At 41.8% G+C, this 26,332-nt stretch overlaps 1 protein-coding gene across 3 annotated transcripts in view; it reads right to left on the minus strand.

Annotated features, from left to right (window-relative positions):
- Positions 1-3,535: 3,535 nt before the first annotated feature.
- kcnip3a (Kv channel interacting protein 3a, calsenilin) overlaps positions 3,536-26,332 on the minus strand; it is a 163,568-nt gene continuing 140,771 nt past the window's right edge. For 2 of the 3 annotated variants that reach the window (XM_030143340.1, XM_030143339.1), the window contains 6 exons: positions 18,761-18,885; positions 18,569-18,638; positions 15,457-15,635; positions 13,579-13,683; positions 13,400-13,462; positions 3,536-4,890 (listed from right to left, as the gene is read on the minus strand). In XM_030143340.1, the coding sequence (XP_029999200.1) occupies positions 4,843-4,890; positions 13,400-13,462; positions 13,579-13,683; positions 15,457-15,635; positions 18,569-18,638; positions 18,761-18,885 (590 nt within the window). In that variant the 3' untranslated portion in view covers positions 3,536-4,842. Of the gene's footprint in view, positions 4,891-13,399; positions 13,463-13,578; positions 13,684-15,456; positions 15,636-18,568; positions 18,639-18,760; positions 18,886-26,210; positions 26,214-26,332 lie in introns of all 3 variants that reach the window. The other variant, XM_030143341.1, reaches the window with a different exon arrangement.

A 26,332-nucleotide genomic window follows, 5' to 3' on the forward strand; every position in this document is an offset into this window, starting at 1 on the left:
TTATTTTAATGTAATGAAAACGTGTTTTTCCTGACAGACAGACAGACAGACAGACAGCTTCACTGCAGCTGACACTGATAGGTTCCACTAACAGGATGGTAAAAGACCCCTCTGATGCATTTCACCACTTTACTGGGTCAACAGAAGCTCGGCTCGGACTCCTCACAGATGACCCTGACCTTCTGAACTCCTGCAGCTCCACGCCATTTGTCCAAACATAGTCACCTCCGCCTCAAAAAAGCAAATATTGGGACAGCCAAATCACAAACTACTGGCTTCAAAACGGCAATTCAGAAACCAATGAATGACATCCACCGTCCCCAGATTAAAGACAGTCTATGGGACCAACATTAAAGAATCATTTTTAAAGAGTTTAAAATGAACATCAGTGTATTTAAAAACTTTGGACAGCTTATTTGCTAAAATGATTTCTTCATACATCAGTGTGATTCCACCTGAAAAGCAGCAGAGCAGAGGGTCATCGCTGTTCAAACACAAACCACAGCCACTCTGCGTCTGCTGGATGATCCACACTTCACTGCTACCACAGAAGAAGAATATGTTGGTCACTTTTTTTGGGAGTAAAAGATGTGGCTCTGCTGTAGACACTAAAACAATCTAACTGAGCATGTGCAGTAGAATTGTCTTCTTTCTGACTGGAGGAATTCAAGGAGTCTCCTCTGCCCTCTCTCTCTCTCTCTCTCTCTCTCTCTCTCTCTCTCTCTCTCTCTCTCTCTCTCTCTCTCTCCTTTTTGTTCCCATTATCAACAAACACACAAACTAAGACCCTTTTTGTTTTTTTTTTATCTTTCTTACTAAAGCTAGTGATATACAAAACTGATTCTGCTCTGCCCAACTTCCACCTGTGGGACACTTTCCAACCTGGACCTGCTGAACCAGACTGGGACCAGCCATCAGCAGCTGTTACTGTGTGCTGGTGGGTTTTGTTGACAGTGAACACGCTGGGGTCTTTGTTTAGAACCTTTAAATCTGTAAGTACATATACTTAACAGGTGAACTTTGTCTGTGTCAATAGATTCAACAGATAACATCCTGAAGGTTCAGGGTGGATGAGTGGTGACTTCAAGGTAAAGTGTGACACAAAATAAACAACAAACACATGAAGTTCAGTCAGCTGAACGTCTTTCACCAAACTGACCATCGGGACTGGACATTTACTGGACAGGTGACGTAGCCTCATGGTGTCAGGAGCAGGATGACGGTTGGCCATGCCGCACCAGCAGATAATGCCAAAGTTCAGTGTGGAGGATTTAGTGCCTTAGATGGACTTTTGAATTACTATTACTAATGCTTACTATTTGATTTTTTTGGGGGTTGTTTTGTTTTCTTTTCAGAACATTGTGCACCAGATTGGGACAGTCCATGGGAAGGTTATGGTCCTTGGCCTGTGCTTTGTCCACGTGTGCACAAAACAATGTTGTACTGTCTTTTACACAATGGATGGTTTCAGATGAACAGTAACTGGAACTTGCGGCAAAAAAAAACAAAAAACAAACATAAAGTGCACACACTTGAAAACCCTTGGCCTGACTTATCAGGTGCACTACTGCCCCCACTGGCCTGACTTATCAGTGCATGCCAAAGTTTTTGGACAGACTGACGGACAGATGACCAACTGATGACAATATCCTGTGGCCAGTGTGGTCGAGGGTAACTACAGGGGTTGGACAAAATAATGGAAACACCTTCACCTCAAGATGATGATGCCCCAATCCATACAGCTAGAATTGTTAAAGAATGGCATGAGGAACATTCTAATGAAGTTGAGCATCTCGTATGGTCGGCACAGTCCCCAGACCTCAACATTATTGAGCATTTATGGTCAGTTTTAGAGATTCAAGTAAGACGTCGATTTCCACCGCCATCGTCTCTAAAAGAGTTGGAGGGTATTCTAACTGAAGAATGGCTTAAAATTCCTTTGGAAACAATTCATAAGTTGTATGAATCAATACCTCGGAGAATTGAGGCTGTAATTGCCGCAAAAGGCGGACCTACACCATATTAAATTATATTTTGTTGATTTTTTAAGGTGTTTCCATTATTTTGTCCAACCCCTGTATATGGCCTGCCTTATAAACAAAATATAACAGAAATATACTCATAAATACTGACAATCTAAAAGGCAATCCTAGCCTGAACTGTTTAGTTAACATCCAGCTAACCCAGTGCACCAGTGCAGTCTAAACAGTAAAAACATGCAGAAGTTGCATATTGGAAACAAGAAAATTCAGTTAACAGGTGGCTGCGAACAGACTTATATGGCCACAAACTGCACAGTCTGTGGGAGTCTTAAAATGTGTAAACTTGTGTAACCTCTGGTCTTAAAGTAAAAACAGAAACATGTAACATTTGGCCTGAATGAGTTGAACATTGTTAAACATACAGGGGGTCTTCTGTTTTGTAAGATGTGACGAAACAACATTAAAAGTTATCAGATGTTAACTGTTTTCTGCAGGATACTTTCCAAAGGACAGATGGACAGCTTTCAAAATCTTACTCTCAAATTTGGACTTGGTAAACATGACTTTTTCAGATAACTCCAACTCCGTGATTACTTTGTAAAGGAAATACAAAGTTCTATGACAGAGACTCCCTCTCACCTAATTCAGATACTGGTGGACGCCTGTAAAGGTTCCAGGAACAAAAACATCATTGGTTAAATTTATACAGCTTTGAATTCAAAAGACAATGAGATATATTCTCACGCAAAAAAAACTCAATGGGAGAGGGACCTGCATGAGGAAACATCAAATCTGACCAGAGGGATGGAAGTCTCCAAACTGGACTACAAACTCACAATCATGGAGGGGTTTTTGTTGGAAATGTCTGGCCCGTTTCTTTATTCCACCTGCATGAAAATCACAGTTTTCTGGAGTTCATTTTTCCTGCTGGAGGGAGTGTGGTCCACTGGAGGCAGATCACACACGTGTTCTGCTCCTGTCCTGGTGTTGGTGGCTTTTGGGGAGAGATGATCAAACTGATGTGTTCAGTTTTTGGTGTTCATTTTCACATGTCATTGGCTACTTTGTTTTTTAGCATTCCCCCAGAGGAATTATGGGAAAGTGACATATTATCTATTTAGAATACTGCTTGCCGCAGCCAAAAAAGCCATCACCAAATATTGGCTTAAAAAGGACCCTCCCTCAGTCTCTTTGGTGATAAAAACTGTCAACCAAAACCATTTAATGGAAATGATGACATACAATCTCTGCCTACAACAGCACAAGGGTGTGAAGTACTGGAAAAAATGGGACCTTTTCATTCAATCTGTGGATAGTAAACAGTCTGTAAATGTCTGAATGGACCTGTGACTGTGTTTCTGTTTGTTTTGGATCTTATATTAAAACAAAAAATAAAGCACAAAAAAAAAAAAAAAGTTATCAGATGTATAACTTCAGCTCAGTGAGTGAAGCATGTTGTGGCTATTGAATCATAAAATGCTTCGGTCACAAAACATAATCTTAAAGTTTCTTAATTTAATTTAATTTAATTTAGTCAGAAAAGGAGAAGTGGCCATTTTTTCACAGCATCTTTATTGAACTGACATCACAAAGGTCCTACTGTAGATAATACTGTGGCACTTAAAGAGTCAGCATGCTAGTAGATACCAAAGAACTGAGATAAAGCCTTAATTCAGCATAGGAATGCACTTTTTAACAGTCCTTTTGATTCTTCACAGTAATATACAGCTCACTTTACCCAGATATAAGTTCAAATATAGAAAATACAAAACGAAAAAACAGAAAAGAAACATTTGTCCTTTCATTTCTGTGATGAACCAAACTAATACTTAACTCATATCTTAATCAATGAACACAGATATGTCTTAACATTCTGTTGGATAGGTGTGGCCCTAGCATTGCCTAGTGTTGCACAGATGAGACCAGTACAACAGGAAAGTGTGTGTGACTCTAACTATACATATATACAGTACATACACACTGCTGCCATCAGTGGTGTGTCAGCCGCAGGTATCTACACTGCCTTTACTTGAGGCGCATATAATACATAGTCATAAAATTGTAGTGCAAGCTAATTCCACATCACATTTTTGATGACAAACATGCTTTAGTTCAATTCTTTTTTTCTTTTGTGCCACAGTGAATTTTTCGTGCTAAACTTCACTGCTTTTACTTTGTCCATTGCTCTAAAAACTCTGAGAAACAGCAGGTCTGAGTGCGCGTTGTGTTTATGTAAATGAATATCCTCCGGAGACCCAGTAAGGAAACATTTTCACCGTTTTACATGAAATAATTGGAAACAGCATGATGCAATAGTTTTTTCAGGTATATTTTTTTATTTAAATGTGTTCTTTATATAACGTCCTTTTCAGTGGACTCTGTTTATTGAAGCTGTGAAACTCTGGTCCACTACAGAGGACAATAATGCACTGCTGGGTCTCAGGAGGATCTGAGCAGAATGTATGCATGAATGTGTGCAATGTGAGGTGTGATTAAAGCTACTGTCTGTGTGTCCAGGTTAGAGGACTGACCGTGACAATCTCCTCCACCTGCCACACTCATTTGTTGTTGATCCCTGTGTATGTGAGGATAAAAGTAGATGGAGCTATTCTCCTGCTCCGCTGAGGACACGAAAACACAGCAGACACAGAGGAAGTGGACTCAGGAAGCTCTTCTGCTTCTTCTGTTGTCAGCAGTCCTGTTGATTCAGAAGCAGTTTCAAGAAGACATAGCTAAAGGAGCGCAGCGAGGAACAGAAGGACTAGTTCCTGTATGTTTACAGTACCTACGGAAGGTGTCAGGGTGTCAGTTTGGTGTGGTGTGTGTGTGTGTGTGCATCAGCTGATGAGAGCTCATGTCCTTAGATCACATTCTCAAACAGCTGCATGGAGTTCATGATGTTCTCATCCTAGAAGAAGAAGGAAAACAACTGTAAACAAAAGTCTGAAGTAAACCACAGCTTAAAGCAGATGTTAATTAGAGTTAGAGTGCAGGATAAAAGCAGCAGCGACCTGAGAGACCAGTTAAGGCAAGTTATCGGAATTTACTGAATCAGATGAAAAAAAATGACTGTTCCATGTAATAAGTACAATATCAATTTATAAAAATAATTAGGGATGCACCGATACCACTTTTTTCCAGACCGAGTACAAGTACAAGTACTTACACTTGAGTACTTGCCGATACCGAGTACCGATACGAGTCCTTAATAATCCCATTCCAGTTGTTAGTTCCTTTTGTAAATGTGCTTTATTGTCGTTGTCATCAGTCTGACTGGAACAAAGTGCTGCTACTGACATTTAATGTGTTGGAATGAGCGTTTGACAATTAATCCACCAGGGGGTGCCGCTCTGAATTAAACATACTGGACAAATACCACGAAGAAGAGGAAAGTGTAATGAGAAGAAGAAGAAAGTCAGTAATACCAAACCTGTAGACGACAGAGGGAACACTACTGTGATACTAATGTTACAGCGTTTTCTCTGGTAAGGTTTAAAAGTTTAGCTTCAGCAGGAAGAGAAAAGAGAAATGAAACAGAAGTTTGGTTTTCACTTCCGCTGGCGGTGGTCTGCACCGCTACATACCCCCATAGTATTATCAGTAGGATGGAAACCAGCCCAGCCCTGGGTAGTTGTCCTAAACGTGTCAGTAGTTTTTCTCTTTGAACAGATCCTCTACCTCCTCAGTTCCGCTGGTATTCTCTGTCTGTACTCATCCTCCATCAGCTGGAAAACAGATGGAATGTACTCAGATTACAGACAGAAGGCTGCATCTGTATCTGTCTGTGTCTGAACGGTACAGTCAGTCAGCCTTACTTTGATCAGCCTCATTTATTTGGTTCCATCTCCACACTCTTCACACTCACACACATTATTCCTCCTCCTCGTACCTGCTGCACTGAACTGGGAATGTCACACGGACACAAGTGGTATTGGTGCAGTTGTATCTGATTACTTTTATGAGTACGAGTACAAGTACACCATCACCCCCCTCCAGGTCTCACTGTCGTTGCCCACGTGGGCATTGAAGTCACCCAGGAGAACAATGGCGTCCCCAGTCGGAGCACCATCCAGCACCCCTCCCAGGGACTCCAAGAAGGCTGGGTACTCTGCACTGCTGTTGGGCCCGTAGGCCCAGACAACAGTGAGGCACCCGAAGGCGTAGGGACGCCACCCTCTCGTCCACCGGGGTGAACTCCAACACATGGCGGCTGAGCTGAGGGGCTATGAGCAAGCCCACACCAGCCTGCTGCCTCTCACTGCGGGCAACGCCAGAGAAGTGGAGAGTCCAGCCCCTTTCGAGGGGTTGGGTTCCAGAGCCCAAGCTGTGTGTGGAGGTGAGCCTGACTACATCTAGACGGTATCTCTCGACCTCCCTCACAAGCTCCAGCTCCTTCCCTCCCAGCGAAGTGACATTCCATGTCCCAAGAGCCAGACTCTGCATCCGGGGATCGGGTCGTCGAGCCCCCTGCCGTCGACTGCCACCCAATCCACATAGCGCCAAGCCCCTACGATTCCCTCTGTGGGTGGTGGGTCCACCGGAGGGCGGGCCTGGCCGGACCCCGTGGGCATAGGCCTGGCCACCAGGCGCTCACATTCGAGCCCCAACCCCAGGCCTGGCTCTAGGGTGGGGCCCCGGCTGCGCCATACCGGGCGACGACATGTTCTTCTGTTGTTTAATTTTCATAAGGCCTTCTGAACTGCTCTTAGTCTGGCTCGTCACCCAGGACCTGTTGGCCTTGGGAGACCCTACCAGGGGCATAAAGCCCCCGACAACATAGCTCCTAGGATCATTTGGGCACTCAAACTCCCCCACCATGATAAGGTGCCAGTTCAAGGGGGAGGCAGTGACTTTAATCGGGTTTAAATTTAATCCCAACTTTTCTTTTTCAACTGGAATAAGGTGTTTACATGGACATCTGAAATAGGATCGAACCTTTAATCAGATTAAACCAGGAAGAAAAGTTGTCATGGAAACACACGGAGTATTGTCTATGAGTCAGAGTCCTGCACCGGGTCAGGTCCATGTGTACTTCAAAGTGAGTTAGTGTGTAGACAGTGTGTTTAATCACAGGTGGGGTAGGGTTGTGGGTCTAATGTACACAGGTGCAGGTGGGTGGGGCTTTGGAAAAGGGGTGGACCTGTGCAGGACTCTGATGTGCGTTGAGTCCACGGTTTTCCCCAGTACCGTTGCATCCCTACTGCACATATAAAACTGACACGTTCTTGTGCGGTTCTGTAAAGACTGGGTCGTATGTTGTACACTGGAGCTTTTTGTTCACTAGGTTAGAAATGAACAAATGACGACGAGAGCCTTCAAGTTATTAATGACCATAACGGTTTGAAGATTTCCAGTCTTAAAGTTAGAAACATGCAAATGATAACTTCTCAGCAGGACACCAACTGAAAGAAATGCAGAGTTTTCCATAAAGGTATTAAAAAAGAAGAACTAGAAATAGAAGATTATTCACCTCATAATTCCACTTACAACAGGGGTCTCAAACATGCGTCCCGGGTCCCAAATGCAGCTCGCCAAAGGTTCCAATCCGGCCCGTGGGATGAATTTACAAAGTGTAAAAATTCCAGTCAAGGCTGTGGAACTCATTTTAGTTCAGGTTCCACATTCAGACCAATAATAATAATAATAATAATAATAATAATAATAATAATAATAATGATAATAATAAAAATAATAATAATAATAATAATAATAATAATAATAATAATAATAATAATAATAATGATAATAATAAAAATAATAATAATAATAATAATAATAATAATAATAATAATAATAATAATAATGATGGATTGGATTTATATAGTGCTTTTCTAGACACCCAAAGCACTTCACATTATTGACCCATTCTTCATTCGCTCTCACATTCTCCCTCTGGTGGTGGTAAACTACACCTGTATCCACAGTTGCCCTGGGGGGGGGCAGACTGACAGAAGCGTGGCGGCCAATTTGCGCCTCCGGCCCCTCCCACCACCACCAAACATTCATACACCAGTGTGAGTGGCACTGGAGGCAAGGAGGGTGAAGTGTCTTGCCCAAGGACACAACGGACTGACTAGGACAAAGCGGGATTCAAACTGCCAACCCTTCGGTTATTGGATGACCCGCTCTACCACCTGAGCCACAGCCGCCCCCAATCTGATCTACAGTCAAATAATAACAGCAGAAGAACCAACAAAAAAGAATGACTGCAGATTTTCTTCTCGGTTTGATGTGAAAAAAAAAAAAAAATTACATTATGTTCGTAAATAATGACAACGTCAAATGTTTGTCTTTGTTTTAGTGCAAAAAATCACATTAAATTATGAAAATATTTCCATTTCCAAACTCTCCTGTACCAATAAAATGTGACTAACCTGAACAAATGCGCCCAACCTGAAATGTCTGTATTAAATTCAGTCCAGTTTGAACTCTTTTCTTCCTGTTCCTCAGTGTTTAGTGTCTTTGGAGATCTGATCCAGAATGCACATGGACTAATGAGAAGTGGAGGAAGAAGACTGAGAAAATTACACTGATTTTTCTTAAGAAATTTAATTTTTTCAGGTTATTCACATCTTTTTTGTTTGGATAGTTCATAAAAGTAAGTATTTTCATAATTTAATGTTTTTTTTCCCCCTAAAACAAAGACAAAAATTGTCAGTTGTCATTATTTACATTATTTACAGGTTATTCTGTTCTTATTTTATTGGTTGGGTCCACTGCAGATCAAATTGGGCTGAATGTGGAACCTGAAAGAACAGGAGTTTGAGAGCCCTGCCTTCCAGTGTCTACTGCTGCTGCTCTTTACTTTCCTTAAAGGTTCACGGTTCTACACTTGTTTGTGCCTGTGTGCATACGGGAAGTTTGTGTTGGAGTCTGTTTTGTGCTGGATGCTGGCTGTCTGTTGGTGTTGGCTAACTCCATGTCTGAGCTAATGCCTGTGCACACATTTCAACTGTGTGCAGAGGACTCACATCTGTTTTTCCAAAAACATCCCTACACTTGTTCTCCAGTTCTCCAGTGTCTAACACCAACAAACTATTGAATCCCAGCACTGCACAGACTCCCAACACAAACATGTGTGAATTGTACATACTGAACATTTTAGTCTAGTTTTCATTCGTGGGCATTCCAGATTATTTATTTATTTATTTATTTTTTTTACAAATATCAATATAAAGTTGAAGTAGCACTACAATAAAACAAATGAACAGAGATGCATCTTATCTGTCCAGTGTAGCACTGGGTTTATGTGGCATTTAGAGTCAGTGACAAAAATAAGATCAAAGGTACTACATCTTTTCTAAAATCTACTACACTAGATGACCAGAAACATCTCTTTTTATTGCATTTCGGTATTTGTTTGTTTTTATTTTAACCCTTTCATGCATGAATTATGAGAACCTTAATCATGATTTTTCCCCCCTGTTTTTATTCCTCTTTAGGCATGAAAAAAAAAGCAATCGACATTTTTTTATGAACCTATTTTTCATGGAGCTGCAAAAATGTCCACTCAAATGGATACGATGCGTTTAATTTTTGAAGCAAAGAAACACGTATTTACTGATATACAGTGAAAACTATGACATATAAACACTTTTAATGCTGCTAATCTGATGTTTTCTCATATTTAAACCTACTCTAATGCTAGTCATTACTCACTTCATGGAGATAATATACAAAAAAAACATTTTGTTAAAGAAAAAAATGATAATTACAGTCTAATAACAATTGATTTACACTCAAACATGTTACTGCAGATCAGGTTTATCAAGAACAGCAAAGTTACATGATGCATTAGTGTCCACTGTGTTGGCTGATATGGAACTAAAACAACAAAACCTATGAATATACAAGAGAACAGCTGGAGAAGAACTGTCCACTGTAGTGACCACTATGCATGAAAGGGTTAATATTTCTCATGTCAAAATTAACTTTTTGTTGTTTTAATACAGATTACATGTGCTGATGATTGATAACTGCTGAACTTTCCACACAGTCATGAGATCACACAGTCAGAATGATGAGACCAGTGGTGAGTAAATATCAGAGACAGTGCATAATGACTTTATTCAGTGCCACGTGCTTCTGTTAAACCATCATTTAGTTTCCTTAAATGTTAGTCCTCTATCACTATCTCTAGGCTTGCACTAGCCTATCGCCACATCACCATTGGCGATGCATTTTCCTGGTTGGTGAAGTTGTTTTCAATCCATGTAGCCACAGTGGCCAAGGTATTTTTGAGTAAAATCAACCAACTTACATCTGTGATTGAAAATGTCCCAGCGATAACCAAGGAAAAGAACAAATACGGTCTCCGCTACTGAAGAGCGCTGCCGAGAGCGCTCCAACTCACCCGAACGTTTCCGATTTTTTATGAATTCACACTGCACACGTCACTTGTGGGAAGTCACCGCTCATTCATTTCATCACGTACAACATCTGCTGAAAGCACGGAGCGGTGCAGACCACCACCAGCGGAAGTGAAAACAGATACAGACGCAGCGTTCTGTCCATCCTCTGCGTACATTCCATCTGTTTTCCAGCTGATGGAGGATGAGTACGCAGACAGAGAATACCAGCGGAACCGAGGAGGTAGAGGATCTGTTCAAAGAACCACTGAGAGAGTTAGAGAAAACCTACTGACACGTTTAGGACAACTACCCAGGGCTGGGCTGGTTTACATCCTACTGATAATACTATGGGGGTACGGAGCGGTGCAGACCACCGCCAGTGGAAGTGAAAACCAAACTTCTGTTTCATTTCTCTTTTCTCTTCCTGCTGAAGCTAAACTTTTAAACCTTACCAGAGAAAACGCTGCAGTATTAGTATCACAGTAGTGTTCCCTCTGTCTACAGGTGTGTTATTACTGACTTTCTTCTTCTTCATTAAACTTTCCTCTTCTTTGTGGTATTTGTCCAGTATGGTTAATTCAGAGCGGCGCCCCCTGGTGGATTAACTGACAAACGCTCATTCCAACACATTAAATGTCAGTAGCAGCACTTTGTTCCAGTCAGACTAATGACAACGACAATAAAGCACATTTACAAAAGGAACTAACAGCTGGAATGGGATTATTAAGGACTAGGATCAGTACTCGGTATCGGCAAGTACTCAAAAGTCAAATGGTTGAAAAGAAGTCAATTATGTGAGATATCTAAGTTTTAATTAATAATCAGTCCATGTCCATTCTAGTCTGGGCAGGAGGACTTTCTAGTCTAAATAAAATAATTTCAAGAGTCCATATCTGTCCATATTTAATTACCAAATGACTTTATGATAAATCCTGTCTCATTGGTAAATTTTTTTTATATTGAATCTCATATTGAATCTCATGAACATCAGTGGTCAGAATAATTGTATTTATAAGTCTATCATTTATTGTTTTGTTATACATTAGATTAGAAAAAAAAATAGTTTAGATGAAAATGTTAACTTAAGTTAATTTTTTATGATTTTTTTTTTTTTTTTGTATGAAACTGAAGCCAGATTGAACAGATTTTTAAGCTCAAAATGCACGAGAATGCAGGAAAAAGGCTTCATTTGTCCCAAATTTCCCAGGGGAGCTATGCCTGTCACTGCGGTCCGCTATGCGCCCCGCTGCAGGGACCCAGACTGGACCCAGACTGGACCCAGACTGGACCCAGAGTAGACCCAGACTGGACCAGACTAGACCCAGACTGGACCCAGACTGGACCCAGACTGGACCCAGACTGGACCCAGACTGGACCCAGAGTAGACCCAGACTGGACCCAAACTGGACCAGACTAGACCCAGACTGGACCCAGACTGGACCCAGACTGGACCCAGACTGGACCCAGAGTAGACCCAGACTGGACCCAAACTGGACCAGACTAGACCCAGACTGGACCCAGACTAGACCCAGACTGGACCCAGACTAGACCCAGACTGGACCAGACTAGACCCAGATTGGACCCAGACTAGACCCAGACTGGACCAGACTAGACCCAGACTGGACCCAGACTGGACCAGACTGGACCCAGACTAGACCCAGACTGGACCAGACTAGACCCAGACTGGACCAGACTGGACCCAGACTGGACCCAGACTGGACCCAAACTGGACCAGACTGGATCCAGACTGGACCCAAACTGGACCAAAACTGGACCAGACTGGACCCAGACTAGACCCAGACTGGACCAGACTGGACCCAGAGTAGACCCGGACTGGACCCAAACTGGACCAGACTGGACTCAGACTGGACCAGACTGGACCCAGACTAGACCCAGACTAGACCCAGACTGGACCAGACTGGACCCAGAGTAGACCCAGACTGGACCCAAACTGGACCAGACTGGACTCAGACTGGACCAGACTGGACCCAGACTAGACCCAGACTGGACCAGACTAGACCCAGACTGGACCAGACTGGACTCAGACTGGACTCAGACTGGACCAGACTGGACTCAGACTGGACCAGACTGGACCAGACTGGACTCAGACTGGACCAGACTGGACTCAGACTGGACTCAGACTGGACCAGACTGGACTCAGACTGGACCAGACTGGACCAGACTGGACTCAGACTGGACTCAGACTGGACCAGACTGGACTCAGACTGGACCAGACTGGACTCAGACTGGACCAGACTGGACTCAGACTGGACTCAGACTGGACCAGACTGGACTCAGACTGGACCAGACTGGACTCAGACTGGACCAGACTGGACCAGACTGGACTCAGACTGGACCAGACTGGACTCAGACTGGACTCAGACTGGACCAGACTGGACTCAGACTGGACTCAGACTGGACTCAGACTGGACTCAGACTGGACTCAGACTGGACTCAGACTGGACCAGACTGGACTCAGACTGGACTCAGACTGGACCAGACTGGACTCAGACTGGACCAGACTGGACTCAGACTGGACCAGACTGGACCAGACTGGACTCAGACTGGACCAGACTGGACTCAGACTGGACCAGACTGGACTCAGACTGGACTCAGACTGGACTCAGACTGGACCAGACTGGACTCAGACTGGACCAGACTGGACTCAGACTGGACTCAGACTGGACCAGACTGGACTCAGACTGGACCAGACTGGACTCAGACTGGCTGTGGCTTTTTGTGGCTACACTCATTTCTACTAATGTAGCCACAGCGGCTGGATCTTTCATTTTCCTAGCGCAAGCACAGCTATTTTATCATGTATTTGCTGAGTCACTCAAAAATGAAATGAAAAACAATCTAGGGCCTAGATCGAGGTTATGTTTGTTACCAAATATTATACAGTTTACCAAGATCAAAGTAAGTGAGAGAGCTCAGACAGAGTGTCAGACTGTGGAGGTGACTGGAAATACTGGGAAATACTCAAGAAAAGAGCCTGAACATGCTGTGCAGAACTTGTGCTGATGGCTAAGCTGTTGTGTGTCTGTGTGTGAGAGTGGGAATCACCTTCTGACAAGTTTCAATGAACTCTTCAATGGTCACCACACCATCTCGGTTTCTGTCCATTTTCTTTCATTGGAAGAAAACAGCAGGAAAACAAGCAGAAAAGATCAGGGTAGTTTGTGACGCAGAAAATGAAAACACAGTCTTATTTAAAGGTAGTTATTATGAGTGTGAAAGGAAACCTGGAAAAACTTGTCCACGTGTTCAGATGGAGCTTCATCCCTCACACAGGGATAAGTGTAGCGCCCCATCATGTCATAGATGGACTTCATAATGGCCAGCATCTCCTAAACAGAGCAACATGAAGAGGACGTTGGAAGCCTTACGTTTGTTCCTGAGTGACTAGAGTTAACATTCACAAAGCTGTTTATGTGAATAAAACACAGATCAACCATGACAGTTCATCAAACTGGCAGATCACCTACTAGCAACAAAACAAAAGAAGTGTGTTTCCTTTTGCTCTGTGTCTAAAAACACTTCTATAACACAATGACTGAATGTTAGACCTGCTGATGAATGTTCTACTGGTATATGGTCTGTGTTTGTGCTCTATTATGTTTCAGTGTGACTTATATGTGTGTGTGTGTGTGTGTGTGTGTGTGTGTGTGTGTGTGTGTGTGTTTGTGTGTGTTTGTGTTATATTTGTGTTTGTCAGTTGCATTCATCCATCCATTTTCTGAAGCGTTTAGTCCTCATGAGGGTTGTGGGGTGGCACAGTCTAATAAATGGATGAAGGTGGGGTCCACCCTGGACGTGTTGGCGCTACATCACAGCTCTGACATGTAAAGACAAACATTCATTCTCACACTTACACACTGGGTACGGTTACATGATGTTTATTAAATCCAATTTATTTTTCCAGGAGAAATTAATTTGGAGCTAAAGTATTTTCTCTTCTGTTTCCATGGAAATGTTAAACCTGAATAAAGGTTTACATGAGGTATTAATGAGGTAGATCTGTGAGCAGAAGGGTTTGTGCTGCAGTGCTCACGTTGCCTTGTTCTGGTGGCCCTTCTGTTAGCTTAGCTTAGCCCTTCTGTTAGCTTAGCTTAGCCCTTCTGTTAGCTTAGCTTAGCATAGTCACTGCATTTCCATGGTCACACGTAGCCAGTTTTTTAAAGGTGATTTGTCGTCTTTTCTCAGTGATTTTGTCATATCCGATTCTCTCTAATTATTTCTTTAGATCTGCGACTTACTGCACTCATACAATCTGTGGACTGTTGTGTTGACGGAAATTGGAAAATCTTTTTGTAGAAGGGATGCATGCGCTAAATTAGCTTTGCTTTAGCGTTTTAGCTTTGCATTAGTTTTTATTTCCCAGATTTTCTTCCTGCAGTAAGTCACATGACCATGATCTGAGCCTCAGTTTGTGATCATATTGACCCCAGCGGACTAAAGGAATGATTAGGGAGAACTGAACTGACCCAAATCACTCCTAAAATACTACAAATCACCTCTAAAAGCCTGGCTACGTCTGACCAGAGGAATGAAGCCATTATGCTAAGCTAGGCTAAGCTAAGCTAACAGAAGGGCTGCAGTTCAAACTGTTTGTCCCACTTGTGGAACTCATTAGTTCAGGACAAATGAATGAATCCAAAGCCAGTGTTGAACTGTTCCTTCAGGGTTTTCCAGGCTGGTAGATCCCATCAGAATATTCCACTGGAACACTTTGGGAAGACTAGACTGCAGTGCAGATTCTTCCACCAGCGCAGAATGTGTGCGTCATTGCCACAGGACAAGACACTGAGCATGTGCAGAATGGAAGGAATAAAGTCCAAACGGAATAAAGGCTTTACATGTCCAGGAAGAATTTAGAGCGCAGTTAAAAGAGGATTAAACCAGGAAGAAAAGTTATCATGGAAACACACGGAATAAAGCACCAGTCATGCAATAACAAAAGCTGACAGATCAAGGTCGTGGTTGACTCTCAACGCCTGCGTTATCCAATGATAAGGAGCCTGGAAGACCTTCAGGGGTTCAGTGAACTGACCCTAACCCAAATCACCACAGACAGATCAGATCAGACAAAGGTTCTTGCAGATGAGTAGAACTGGTTTTACCTCTTTGGTGATGTAGCCATCCTTGTTGATGTCATACAAGTTAAAGGCCCAGTTGAGCTTCTCGGTGACCGAGCCTCTGAGAAGCACCGAGAGTCCGATGACGAAGTCCTCGAAGCGGATGGAGCCGTTCCTGTCTATGTCGAAGGCATTGAACAGGAAGTGAGCGTAGGTGGTTGCATCTGTGTCAGCAGGGCAAAAAGACACAGTTCAGTCAAGGCTGTTGTAACAAGTAAAACACACAAAAAGATCATTAGGCAAATTAAAATTAAATAAAATATAACAATAAGTACAGATTCAAATGAAAACATGAAAGCCCATATGAAAACTCCAATGAACTAGACTGACAAAAACCAGAGTAGCAAGTCACATCAGCTGAGTTTTGGTTTCCCCTTAGATTTACACTTTATTTTTGTTTTTTTTTTACTTCAGAAACAGTAACAAACTATTGCTATTTGTTAATAAACGGTATTTTGTGAATCATATTTGATGTCTGATATTTGATGTCAGTCTTTACTTAGAACAAACTGTTTGTTATACTTATAACAAACCTGACAAACTAAATATTACTTATTGGCATAGCACTGTTCATTCACAGAGAAAAGACCCTCAGTTCGGTTCCCAGTTGGACCAGGGCCTTTTGGTGGCAGTTTGCTCGTCCTCCTCCTGTCTTGAACATTTCCTCTGGTTTCCCAGTGTGCTGGTGTAATTCTCTGCCTGTGCTTTTGACCACAGTACTGCTTTAGATCTGCATTTGGTCGCTGTACGGCCTGAGTGCCTGCTGTGTGTGCACGTACACAAACACAGGGACAATAAAAAGGAATTTTATTTAAAATAATAATGATGCATATGTCTGCTAACCAGTCCATTCCAGTTTCCATCCAGAAACCTCTGTCCAACCTCAGACTGTAGATGAAAACATCTAGTCAAGTCTAGAGCACAAGTGTCAAACATGCAGCCCGGGGGCCAAATCCGACCCACCAAAGGGTCCAGTCCGGCCCTGGGGATGAATTTGTGAAATGCAAAAATTACACTAAGATATTAACAATCATTTTAGTTCAGGTTCCACATTCAGACCAATTCAATCTCCAGTGGGTCAGACCAGTCAAATACTATCATAATAACATAGAAATAATGACAACTCCAAATTTGTCTCTTTGTAAATGTAAATATTTTCTTGTATTTACACTAAAACAAAGTATAATTTTGCAAAAAATGTGAATAACCTGAACAAATATGAACAACCTAAAATGTCTTAAGAGAAGTAAGCACAATTTTAACAATATTCTGCCTGATACTAATTGTTTTGTGTGTTTGTAGATCCACTGTGATCTGGAGGTTCTAATGTACATGTGGAAATGATAAACTGAGGCACAATATTGTTAAAATTACACTTATTTTTTCAGATTGTTCATGTTACTCACATTGTTTGAAAGGATAGTTTATAGATGTAAACATTTGTCATTGTTTAATTTCACTTTATTCGCACTAAAACATAGAGAAAATTTTGGAGTTGACATTATTTATATATTATTATGTTATTATTTGTCTGGTTCAGCCCACTGCAGATAAAAATGTAGCTGAATGTGGAACTGAACTAACATGAGTCCGACAGCCCTGGTTTAGATGGAATGTGGTTAGTGATGCAGAAGTTGTCTCTATAGCAGCATGTAAATGACTCACACTGACTTTCACAGGAGTTTATTGTTAAACATTGACAAGACAAATACTCGTCACTTGTCAAATGTCGTAGCAGAGTCGGCCTTTGACATTTTGTGGGTAATTCAACATTGTGTCATAATTTCATCCTAGGAAATGTTGTCATCAATACCGACTGATTTCTTGAGTCAGTAAATGTTTTGTCACGGTGACATTTTCCTTTGACTGATTAGAATCAGTTCATCTTTGAGTCAAAAGGAATGTTTGAGCAAACAGGAATGTGACAGTGCCATCCCTGAGATAACCTGTAGAGAACACCACATGTCCTTCCTGAAATGAAATGATCCTCTTACAGACATCACAGTTAGCCTTGTGTCATGTTTCTTTGTGGAATGAAGCTTCAAGGCTTCATTCTGGACACTTTATTTTTTTCCAGCGTGACTCCTCTTCTTGCATTTTTTAACAGTTTTTTTTCCTGTTTACATTATGGCAATGTCTACTGCCACAGTACTGTGGCACCAAATATGGGTGTGTCTATTTCCACAGAGCCAATCAAATATTAGCATTTGTACTGTGAAAATAAGCAGTAAGAACATGTTGTAGCCACAGAACCAATCAGAGATGCTGTTCCATGAACTCCTTGGCCTGGTGTTGCCACAGTACTGAGGTCATATATGAAGTAGAACTGGTCCCGGATCCTTTTCCTGGACCCTGATAGGCCCATGGCATGGCTGATGCTTCTGTCCACAGTACTGTGTCCACAGGGGGACAGGTTACCAGTCTATGCAGGGCAGAAGGAGGGAGCTGATTGGCTCTGTGGTTAACCCTAACCCTAACCCTATGACAAAGGTAGTCCCACAGCGGACAGACCCTAAACTCAGGGTTAGGGTTACATGAGCAGCAGTAGACCTGAGGTGTCCAGGGAATGTCTTTGACTTTACTATGTAAAGTGCTTTGAAATGAATTTTTTGGTGAAATGTTACTACAAAAATAAAACTGGAGATGAGTTTCATTGTTTCATTGGTTTATAGAGCGCAACTGTTAGGAAACCATGCTGAGATCAATAAAAAAAACCCAAAAAACAATAGCTAGATCAGACAGTTTGGAAGCAGGTCATTTCCAGCCCTAACGCTCATGACTTAGATCAAATGTATTTTACTAAGATAATGTTCACCCAAATGTGTTTTTGCTTAAAGATGAACAACGACAGCTACATTTACACCTGGTGTCTACAGGGGTCCAGCATTTGATCCACAGAGATGATTGAAAATACAGCTGCACCTGCACTAACCCTAACCCTAACCCTAGCCTGAACCCTAACCCTTACCCTGCTCATGTCATGTGTGTTTCAGATGTGTTGGAACATTGTGAGATTGCCTCTGAAACTCTCCATAGAATGGAGGTCGTCTAAAGCACCAAACAAAAGACAGAGACAGAAGCAGTGTAAATGTCTGACCTCCTTGGGGAAAGAACTGAGAATAGATGGACTTGAACGTCTCCTCATCCACCAGTCCACTGGGACACTCCTGCCCACGAGACCAAGAAGAAAGACAGAGATGGGAACAATATGAGTCTATATAAAGAACGCTAAAGCAATGAAGACTTTGTTTTTTTGTTTTGGTTGCGCTGTAGAAGCATCAGGACGTACGTTCTTGAAGCCTCTGTAGAGCGACTGCAGCTCCTTCCTGGTGAACTTGGTCTGAGCCTGCAGCTGGTCCAGCCCCTCCGGCTGGTGACGCACCGTGGACAACTCCAAGTCACTGTCACTGCTGTCTGTGGGAGGGAAAAGAGAGAGAGAGAGGGAGGAAGGGATGGAGAGAGAGAGGGAAAAGAGAGAGAGAGAGAGAGAGGGATGATAGACAGACAGGAAGAAAGGAAAGAGAAAGAAGGATGTAAAGATGGGAAAATGAAGAGAAAAACAGGAAGGATGTGGTAGACATTGAGTGTGTGGATGCAGGTTGACATTCAGGGTGGGGGGTGGGGTGGGGTGGGGGTGGGGGCTCACACGTTCAACACACAGAACGAACGCAGGGAAAACGTGCCAGAGAGATTCAGGAGAAAACTGTAAAAGATCAAAAAAGTACGTAAACGGAGGGGATGAAAAGAAAAAGAGGTACTTTATGGCAGTGTTTCCCGACCACTGTGCCAGTTCCACCTGATGGGTTCTGTAACTGAGCACACCACTGCACGCACCAGTCATCCATTCCACAACAACAGTCTCCTGTTTCCCTTTGCAAAATAAAAGTGAAAGTGAACTGGCCCCAATGTGGTGTGTTCTGTTGATAAAGGCCCCCCATCACTAGTGACGCGCAAATCAGTGAGTTACCCATGAACCCCGGGTATCGGGTTGGGGCGGGGGGGATATGCCTCCCACACTATTATACAATGGACCTCAACCCAGGGGTCCGTCCAAGGGGTCACTGACGCACCCCTCTCAGCTTTCTTGTTCCAAACGCCCTGTGAAAATGTCGCCCGTGCACCCCGGACGTGCCCCCCCTCAAAAAACACAGAGACTGAGAGCTGTTGAGGAAGATTCGTGTGTGTCTTTCTTCAATTCCTGCAAGAATATCAGCTTTGTGTTCAACTAAACCAGGTTTCACACTGTAAGTACAGTGAGACCAGGTTTACATCATATTTCAATAAATATACTTTTTGTGACAGTTTTGTTTGGTGGTGTGCCGTGTGGTTTTTCTAATGTAAAATATGTGCCGTGGTTCAAAAAGGTTGGGAAACACTGCTTTATGGTACTTTCTTTATGGTGGAAACATCACCACATAATTGGAATCTGATGTGTTCGCTGTCAAAAACAACAAAAGCCACAGCAGAAATTTAAAATTTGTTGAGGCACTTGTTGGTTAGCAGTTCACACACACTAAGAGAAAGCACTGCACGACTGGGAAAAGGAAAGCACCCAAAAAAAGGAAAAAAAAAAAAAAAAAAAAGGAGGGGATTCTTCTTAGAAAGCAACCGTTCTTATCTGGGTTTGTGTGCTGTTCCTATACTCACCATCTTTAGACAGAAAGAACAGAGAGGAGGGGTGTTGACACCGACATGGAGTGACAGAGTGAATGGAGAACAGTGGTAGAGCGATAGTAAGAGGAGGAAGAACAACAAAAAAAAAGAAAAAAAGTCAGACAGGATACACAGAGGTTCATGGGATTGGTACTGAGCAGTCCACTGGGGATCAAACCTCCAGTGGAGCAGAGAAATACAACCAGCCCACAGAGAAATACAACCAGCCCACAGAGAAATACAACCAGCCCACAGAGAAATACAACCAGCCCACAGAGAAATACAACCAGCCCACAGAGAAATACAACCAGCCCACACCACAGGCAGAGCCACAGGGGCTGGACCTGCCGGGCTCCTATTGAGGACTGTCAGCTGACGTCACTGGTCATGTGATTGTTGTTTCCACCTCCATATTGGTAGACACACTATCTGGATCCGGAAAGTCTGAACTGTTTCTTTATCTGGTGTTTTTCTGTGGACTGGTGTTTGTGTGTTTTGTTCTTTGTGAGTCTGTCTGCTGTGATAAAGGCACCACACATGAGTTTACATGTTCACCAACAACAGTGATGCGTTCAACTGGGAGGTCAAACCAGTGTTCCCAGCTCCAGCCGGCTCCCATCAGCCGTACACCTGCAGGCTCTGAACTGGTGAACCAGCCCAGATGTTCACTGGAAACGCTCCATCAACTGTCTGTGTCCTAAAGCCACGCCCATCTGCATCATGTGACTGGACCTCATGTGGAAGGCTGTCCCATAGTTACAGCAGACCGGCACAGACGGGGGGGCAGTACTGTCTCCAGCTCCAGCTGAACTCAGCGCTGTCGCCCGCCGTAGCTCCGCCCACTTCCATCTGCCTCACCCAGCTGAGGAAACTCAAAGGGAGCAGGTAGATCCACACCCACTGTGTCTGTAGGTGATAGTCCAGGGGAAGTCCTCCTGGAGGTTTAAAGGGTCTGCAGCACCGGACCACATGAGGACTGTTCTGTTTTTACACACCGCTAGGCTAACTATACTGAGAAGCTAGGCTAACTATACTGAGAAGCTAGGCTAACGGTGGTAATAACTGTAAACAGCGGTGGGCAGAACAGAACCAGTGCTGCCCCCAGTGGAACCCAGCGGTCTGTATGCAGAACTGATACTGGTGAAAGAGAAGGAATAAACGGCACACAGGAGTTTCGCAGGTCCATCCTTTAACACGCTACAAACTCGGCGTGACTTCCTCCTCCAAGACTTAATGTATGCATACGTCACATGAAACTCATCTATTGCGACCAACCGCAACACATGTGGTTACCATGGTTACACTGCTTAAAGCTTTACGTTATTGTAGATCTACACAGGAGAAAGAGAAATATCACCAACAATGGGCAATTGTATGATCCAAGGAAAGCTTGACTACCAATATGGCGTCGTAAACAGAAAACCACGTGATCATGTGACGTGTGTGCAAAACCTGAATACAACAGTAAAGACAGTGGAGGAGCTGACCTCTGACCAGAGCCAGACATGAATAAAGACTCCTGCCAGGTTATTATCGTTAACAAAAACTAATGAAATGATGAAAACTAGAATTGTAAAAAAACATTTTCGTTAACTGAAATAAATACAAACTATAATTTAAAGAAGAAAAAAAATAACTTACTGAAACTGTATTGTGTGTTTACAAAACTAACTAAAACGGATAAAAATTCTGGATAAAATTCCCTTCATTTGCATCTTTGTCAACGTCAGATTGATATAAAATCAATTTATTTCCCTCAAGCAATTTTAGCTGCTGGCACCATATGATATTTAACAGTCCGTCACTTCTCGTTAGGGATGGGAATTGAGAACCGGTTCTTTTTGAGAACCGGTTCCCAGTAGCTCGATTCTTTGGAATCGTTTGCCTTCCTGCATAATGATTCTGCTTATTGATTCTGCCTTCATTGTGCATGCGTGATGACATCACGCGTACGCTGCATTGTTTTGGTCAGAACGTAGACAACATGGTGTTGAGGCAGAAATGGACTAAACGGACCACACCAGGTCCAAACAGACCACACCAGGTCCAAACAGACCACACCAGGTCCAAACAGACCACACCAGGTCTAACCAGACCGCATCAGGTCCAAACAGACCGCACCAGGTCCAAACAGACCGCACCAGGTCCAAACAGACCACACCGGGTCTAAACAGACCACACCGGGTCCAAACAGACCACACCAGGTCCAGTTGAACTCTGTCAAAGCTTCCATTTCTTCTAAAGGGTGGAATCCCTCCAATCTGCTCAAACATTTGTCCACATGTGATTCATTTACAGGAATGTCACATATTTGATTCTCTACTTAGCGACGCTTGTGAATGTAGCGGCAGAGTGAACACCAGGCCCAGTTCAGGTTCGGGTGCAGGCAACAAACGTCGAACCCAAATATAAGTTTCTGAAGGTAGAGGAAAAGAAATGAGGTGCACAACAACTGGAGACGAGCAGAGTTGAGCTGAACCAGTTCCACGTAGTAGAAATGTGGCAATAGAGGAATTAGTAAAGAGTCTGTAGTTTCACTTTCACTGTATGCCCCCCCCCCCCGCCCCCCCAAACTGGGCCATGTGCCATCTGTTCTTATTATTTGTACAAATTGTATATGTTCTATTTTCTGTGCAGATGGAAATATAAAAAACAGTTTATGCAAACACACCTGTTTGTACTCTTTTATTCCCTCACCCAATGAGAATCGATAAGGAATCAGATCGATAAGCAAAATTGATAATGGAATCAGAATCGTTAAATTCTTAACAATTCCCATCCCTACTTCTCATCACTTGTGGTTTCCAGTCGTCTTCTGGTCCCCACTCTACCTGGAAACATGGAGACTAAAGTTGGGAGAAAGCAGCAGAGTCCTGTCTGGGATTTATTTGAATACGACGACAGAGAAGAAGAGAAAAGAGACCACTGAACTACAACTAAACTAAAACTTAGCATTTAGAAGAAAATGAAAACTAATATAAACCAGCAAACCTGCTCTAAAAACAAATTAAAACGAACTGAATTAGAGAAAAAAAAGTCAAAACTAAATAAAACTAAATTATAATGAAAAATCCAAAACTATTAGAGCCTTGACTCCTGCTACGACAGACCAGGAGTCACTGAAGTCATTCATTCATTTTCATTATCCTCACTAGGGTCACGGGGGCAGAGCCTATCCCAGCCACTTATGGGCGAAGGCGGGGTTCACCCTGGACATGTGACCAGTTCATCACAGACTGAACATATAGAGACAAACAACCACTGTCACATTCACACCTATGAGTGATTTAGATGAACCCATGAACCTATCAGAGCATGTGTTTGGATGGTGGGAGGAGCCAGAGGACCAGAGAGAACCCACACAGACACGAGGAGAACATGTAAACTGCACACAGAAAGGCCCCACCCCCGTGGACTAAAGACCCACCCCCTGTCGACTGTTGGAATGGAACCCAGGACCTTCTGTCTGTGAGGCTCCAGTGCTACCCGCTGCACCACCGTCACTGAAGTCACTACTTCATTATTTGTACACTCGCGAAAATCCAAACTGTCTAAGTCTCAGATTGTTTCAGTCAAACCAGCATGAATTCAGAACTGTGACCAAACTGGACTGGGTTGTGTCTGGAGTTCCATTTTCTGTGAATAAATGGACCACTTTGATGGTCAATCTGAAAAAGGAGCCCTCTTACAGCTTGTGTCTGAAATGGAAGTTCAGAATTACAGCTGAATCACATTTGAAACTGGAGTTTGAAAAGATTAAACAGGAGGTTTAAATGAGCTTTTCATTTTTACTTTAGGCTTGTTGCAATAATGTAGGCATAAAACATGAGTTAGTGAGGTCTAAAACTGAGCGCTTGTTTGTTTCAGTCAGCCATGGGCACACAGATCAATGAACAATATTGCAAAACACAGTTTACAGTTTGTGATTTCCCAGAAGGGTTCAGCCACAACCCACATTTTGTCCTTAATGCTTGATATGTGTTAAGAAGTGCAGTGAAAAGAGCTAAAAAAAAAAAAAAAAAAAAGTTTGTACACTGCAAAAAACAATCCTGTTGTTTTTACGTAAAAAAAACAACAACTGGCAGCTGTGGTTTCCAGAACAATACTGTAAAAAACACATCCAACTGTGAACATATTTACAGAATAATATAGATTGAACAGTTTAAACATGTAGATTTAACATTTTAAACGTGTAGATTGAACAGTTTAAACATGTACATTTAACATTTTAAACGTGTAGATTGAACAGTTTAAACATGTAGATTTAACATTTTAAACGTGTAGATTGAACAGTTTAAACATGTACATTTAACATTTTAAACGTGTAGATTGAACAGTTTAAACATGTAGATTTAACATTTTAAACGTGTAGATTTAAATGGTAAATGTTCTGCACTTCTTTAGCTCATTTTCTCCTCCTTCATGGTGTCCACAGCTCTTTCCAAATCCACCAGGTCCAACTGGGACCAGTTTAGGGTTCAGTGTCTTCCATGGACACTTGGACATATGGACAGTCAGAGCCAGGATTGGAACCACCAACCCTTTGGTTATTGGACGAGCCGCTCTACCAACTCTACCAACCCATTCATTTACAAATTTAAAATGGCACATTGGAAATGTTTACTTTTTTTTATAACTTAAAAAAAAAAAAAAAAAAAGCAAATATGCTGTTATTTCAACATTATGGTCTTTGCAATTTAAATGGCATCACATTGTTTTTCAATTTACAGTTTTATTTTCTAAAAACAATACAAATCCATCATTACTTCATACAAATCTGGTTTTGTTCACATACTCTTCCTGTAAAAACTACAGCTATATTTGATTTAATCATTAACACAAAAAATCTTTTCAAATAAACAACTTAGCATCGTATTGTCACTTACAGTTTTTTTTATGTTGCAATTTTACAACTCTTTATGTGTTAATTCTACAGTCATTTTTTACAGTGTACATTTCAATCAGTGTTTTTTTTTTTTTTTTACAATACTACGTTTAACACTATGGGCACAAAGTCCAGTTTAGCAGGTTATGTCCTCCAAATCTCAATTATTACTGGGGAAAAAATAAATAAATAAATAAATAAAATAAAATAAAATAAAATTATATATATATATATATATATATATATATATATATATATATATATCACAGCCAAACCAGACTAAACAGAAACTAAAATGAGGCTGAAATGAGAAACTGCAGAAGAAACTTTGAGCAGCACATTTTCACTGTGACATTCAACCAAAAACCACTTGTGTTTTCAATGTTCAGTTCCAGAACAGAATTGTCAAAACAGACACAAGCTTTAAGTCAAAGGGACTCACTATCACTAAGGATTTTAGCCTAAAACAACAGGATGTTATTTACAGAGGAGAAGGTTTGGGACTGTGGATTAGTACTCGGGATGGAACCAGATGAAAATGTCATATCACAGTTATTGTGACCAAAATTATCACGGTTATCATTATTATCACGATATTATTGAAATTGTGCTCAAAATGTTCAAAAAGTACTGATACACACACTGAAATTATTTAACCAAGTTGTATTTTGAAAAAAACAACAACAACAACAAAAACAAATAAAATAATTGGTACAATGTCCCTTCTGTGTCAGAAACATTCCAATATTAACCCTTAGTGGTCTGAGTGTATTTTGTCCGTTTTTCAGTCCTTTTGATTTGGCCTTTATATACTATAGAAACAAATGTTTACTATACCCATGTTTGGATCTGTTTTTTCAGCACAACTTCATCTAGATCATCTGTCTATTATTTTTTCACTTTAACCTACTATAAAAACACAAAAGGACAAAAAACACAAAAAATCTATCAAATCTGATTTGAAAAATGTACATAATTTATTGCATAAATAACACACAGATGCTTAATGAACCTTTTCAAAGACTTTAAAAGTGAATATTGGTTCCAAATATTAGGTATAGAAAATTAAAATTGTAATAAATTAAAACTATACTCAAATATTTGACATAAAAGCAGATCTTTACATAGGCGTTGTCACTGGAAAAGTGCAGTAATCCAACACAGTTATCATGGGAATTAGAATTTAAACGCTAATACTAACCATCTGCAATTTTACTGCGGTTTATCATTAAGCTGGTAATCGTTACATCCCTAATTAGTACACATTGAATGCTCCGGTGATAATATTAGACCACAGATTAGAGGATGTTGGACTAAAAATAG

This window comes from Sphaeramia orbicularis, chromosome 9, assembly GCF_902148855.1.
Source record: "Sphaeramia orbicularis chromosome 9, fSphaOr1.1, whole genome shotgun sequence".
Classification (NCBI taxonomy): domain Eukaryota; kingdom Metazoa; phylum Chordata; class Actinopteri; order Kurtiformes; family Apogonidae; genus Sphaeramia; species Sphaeramia orbicularis.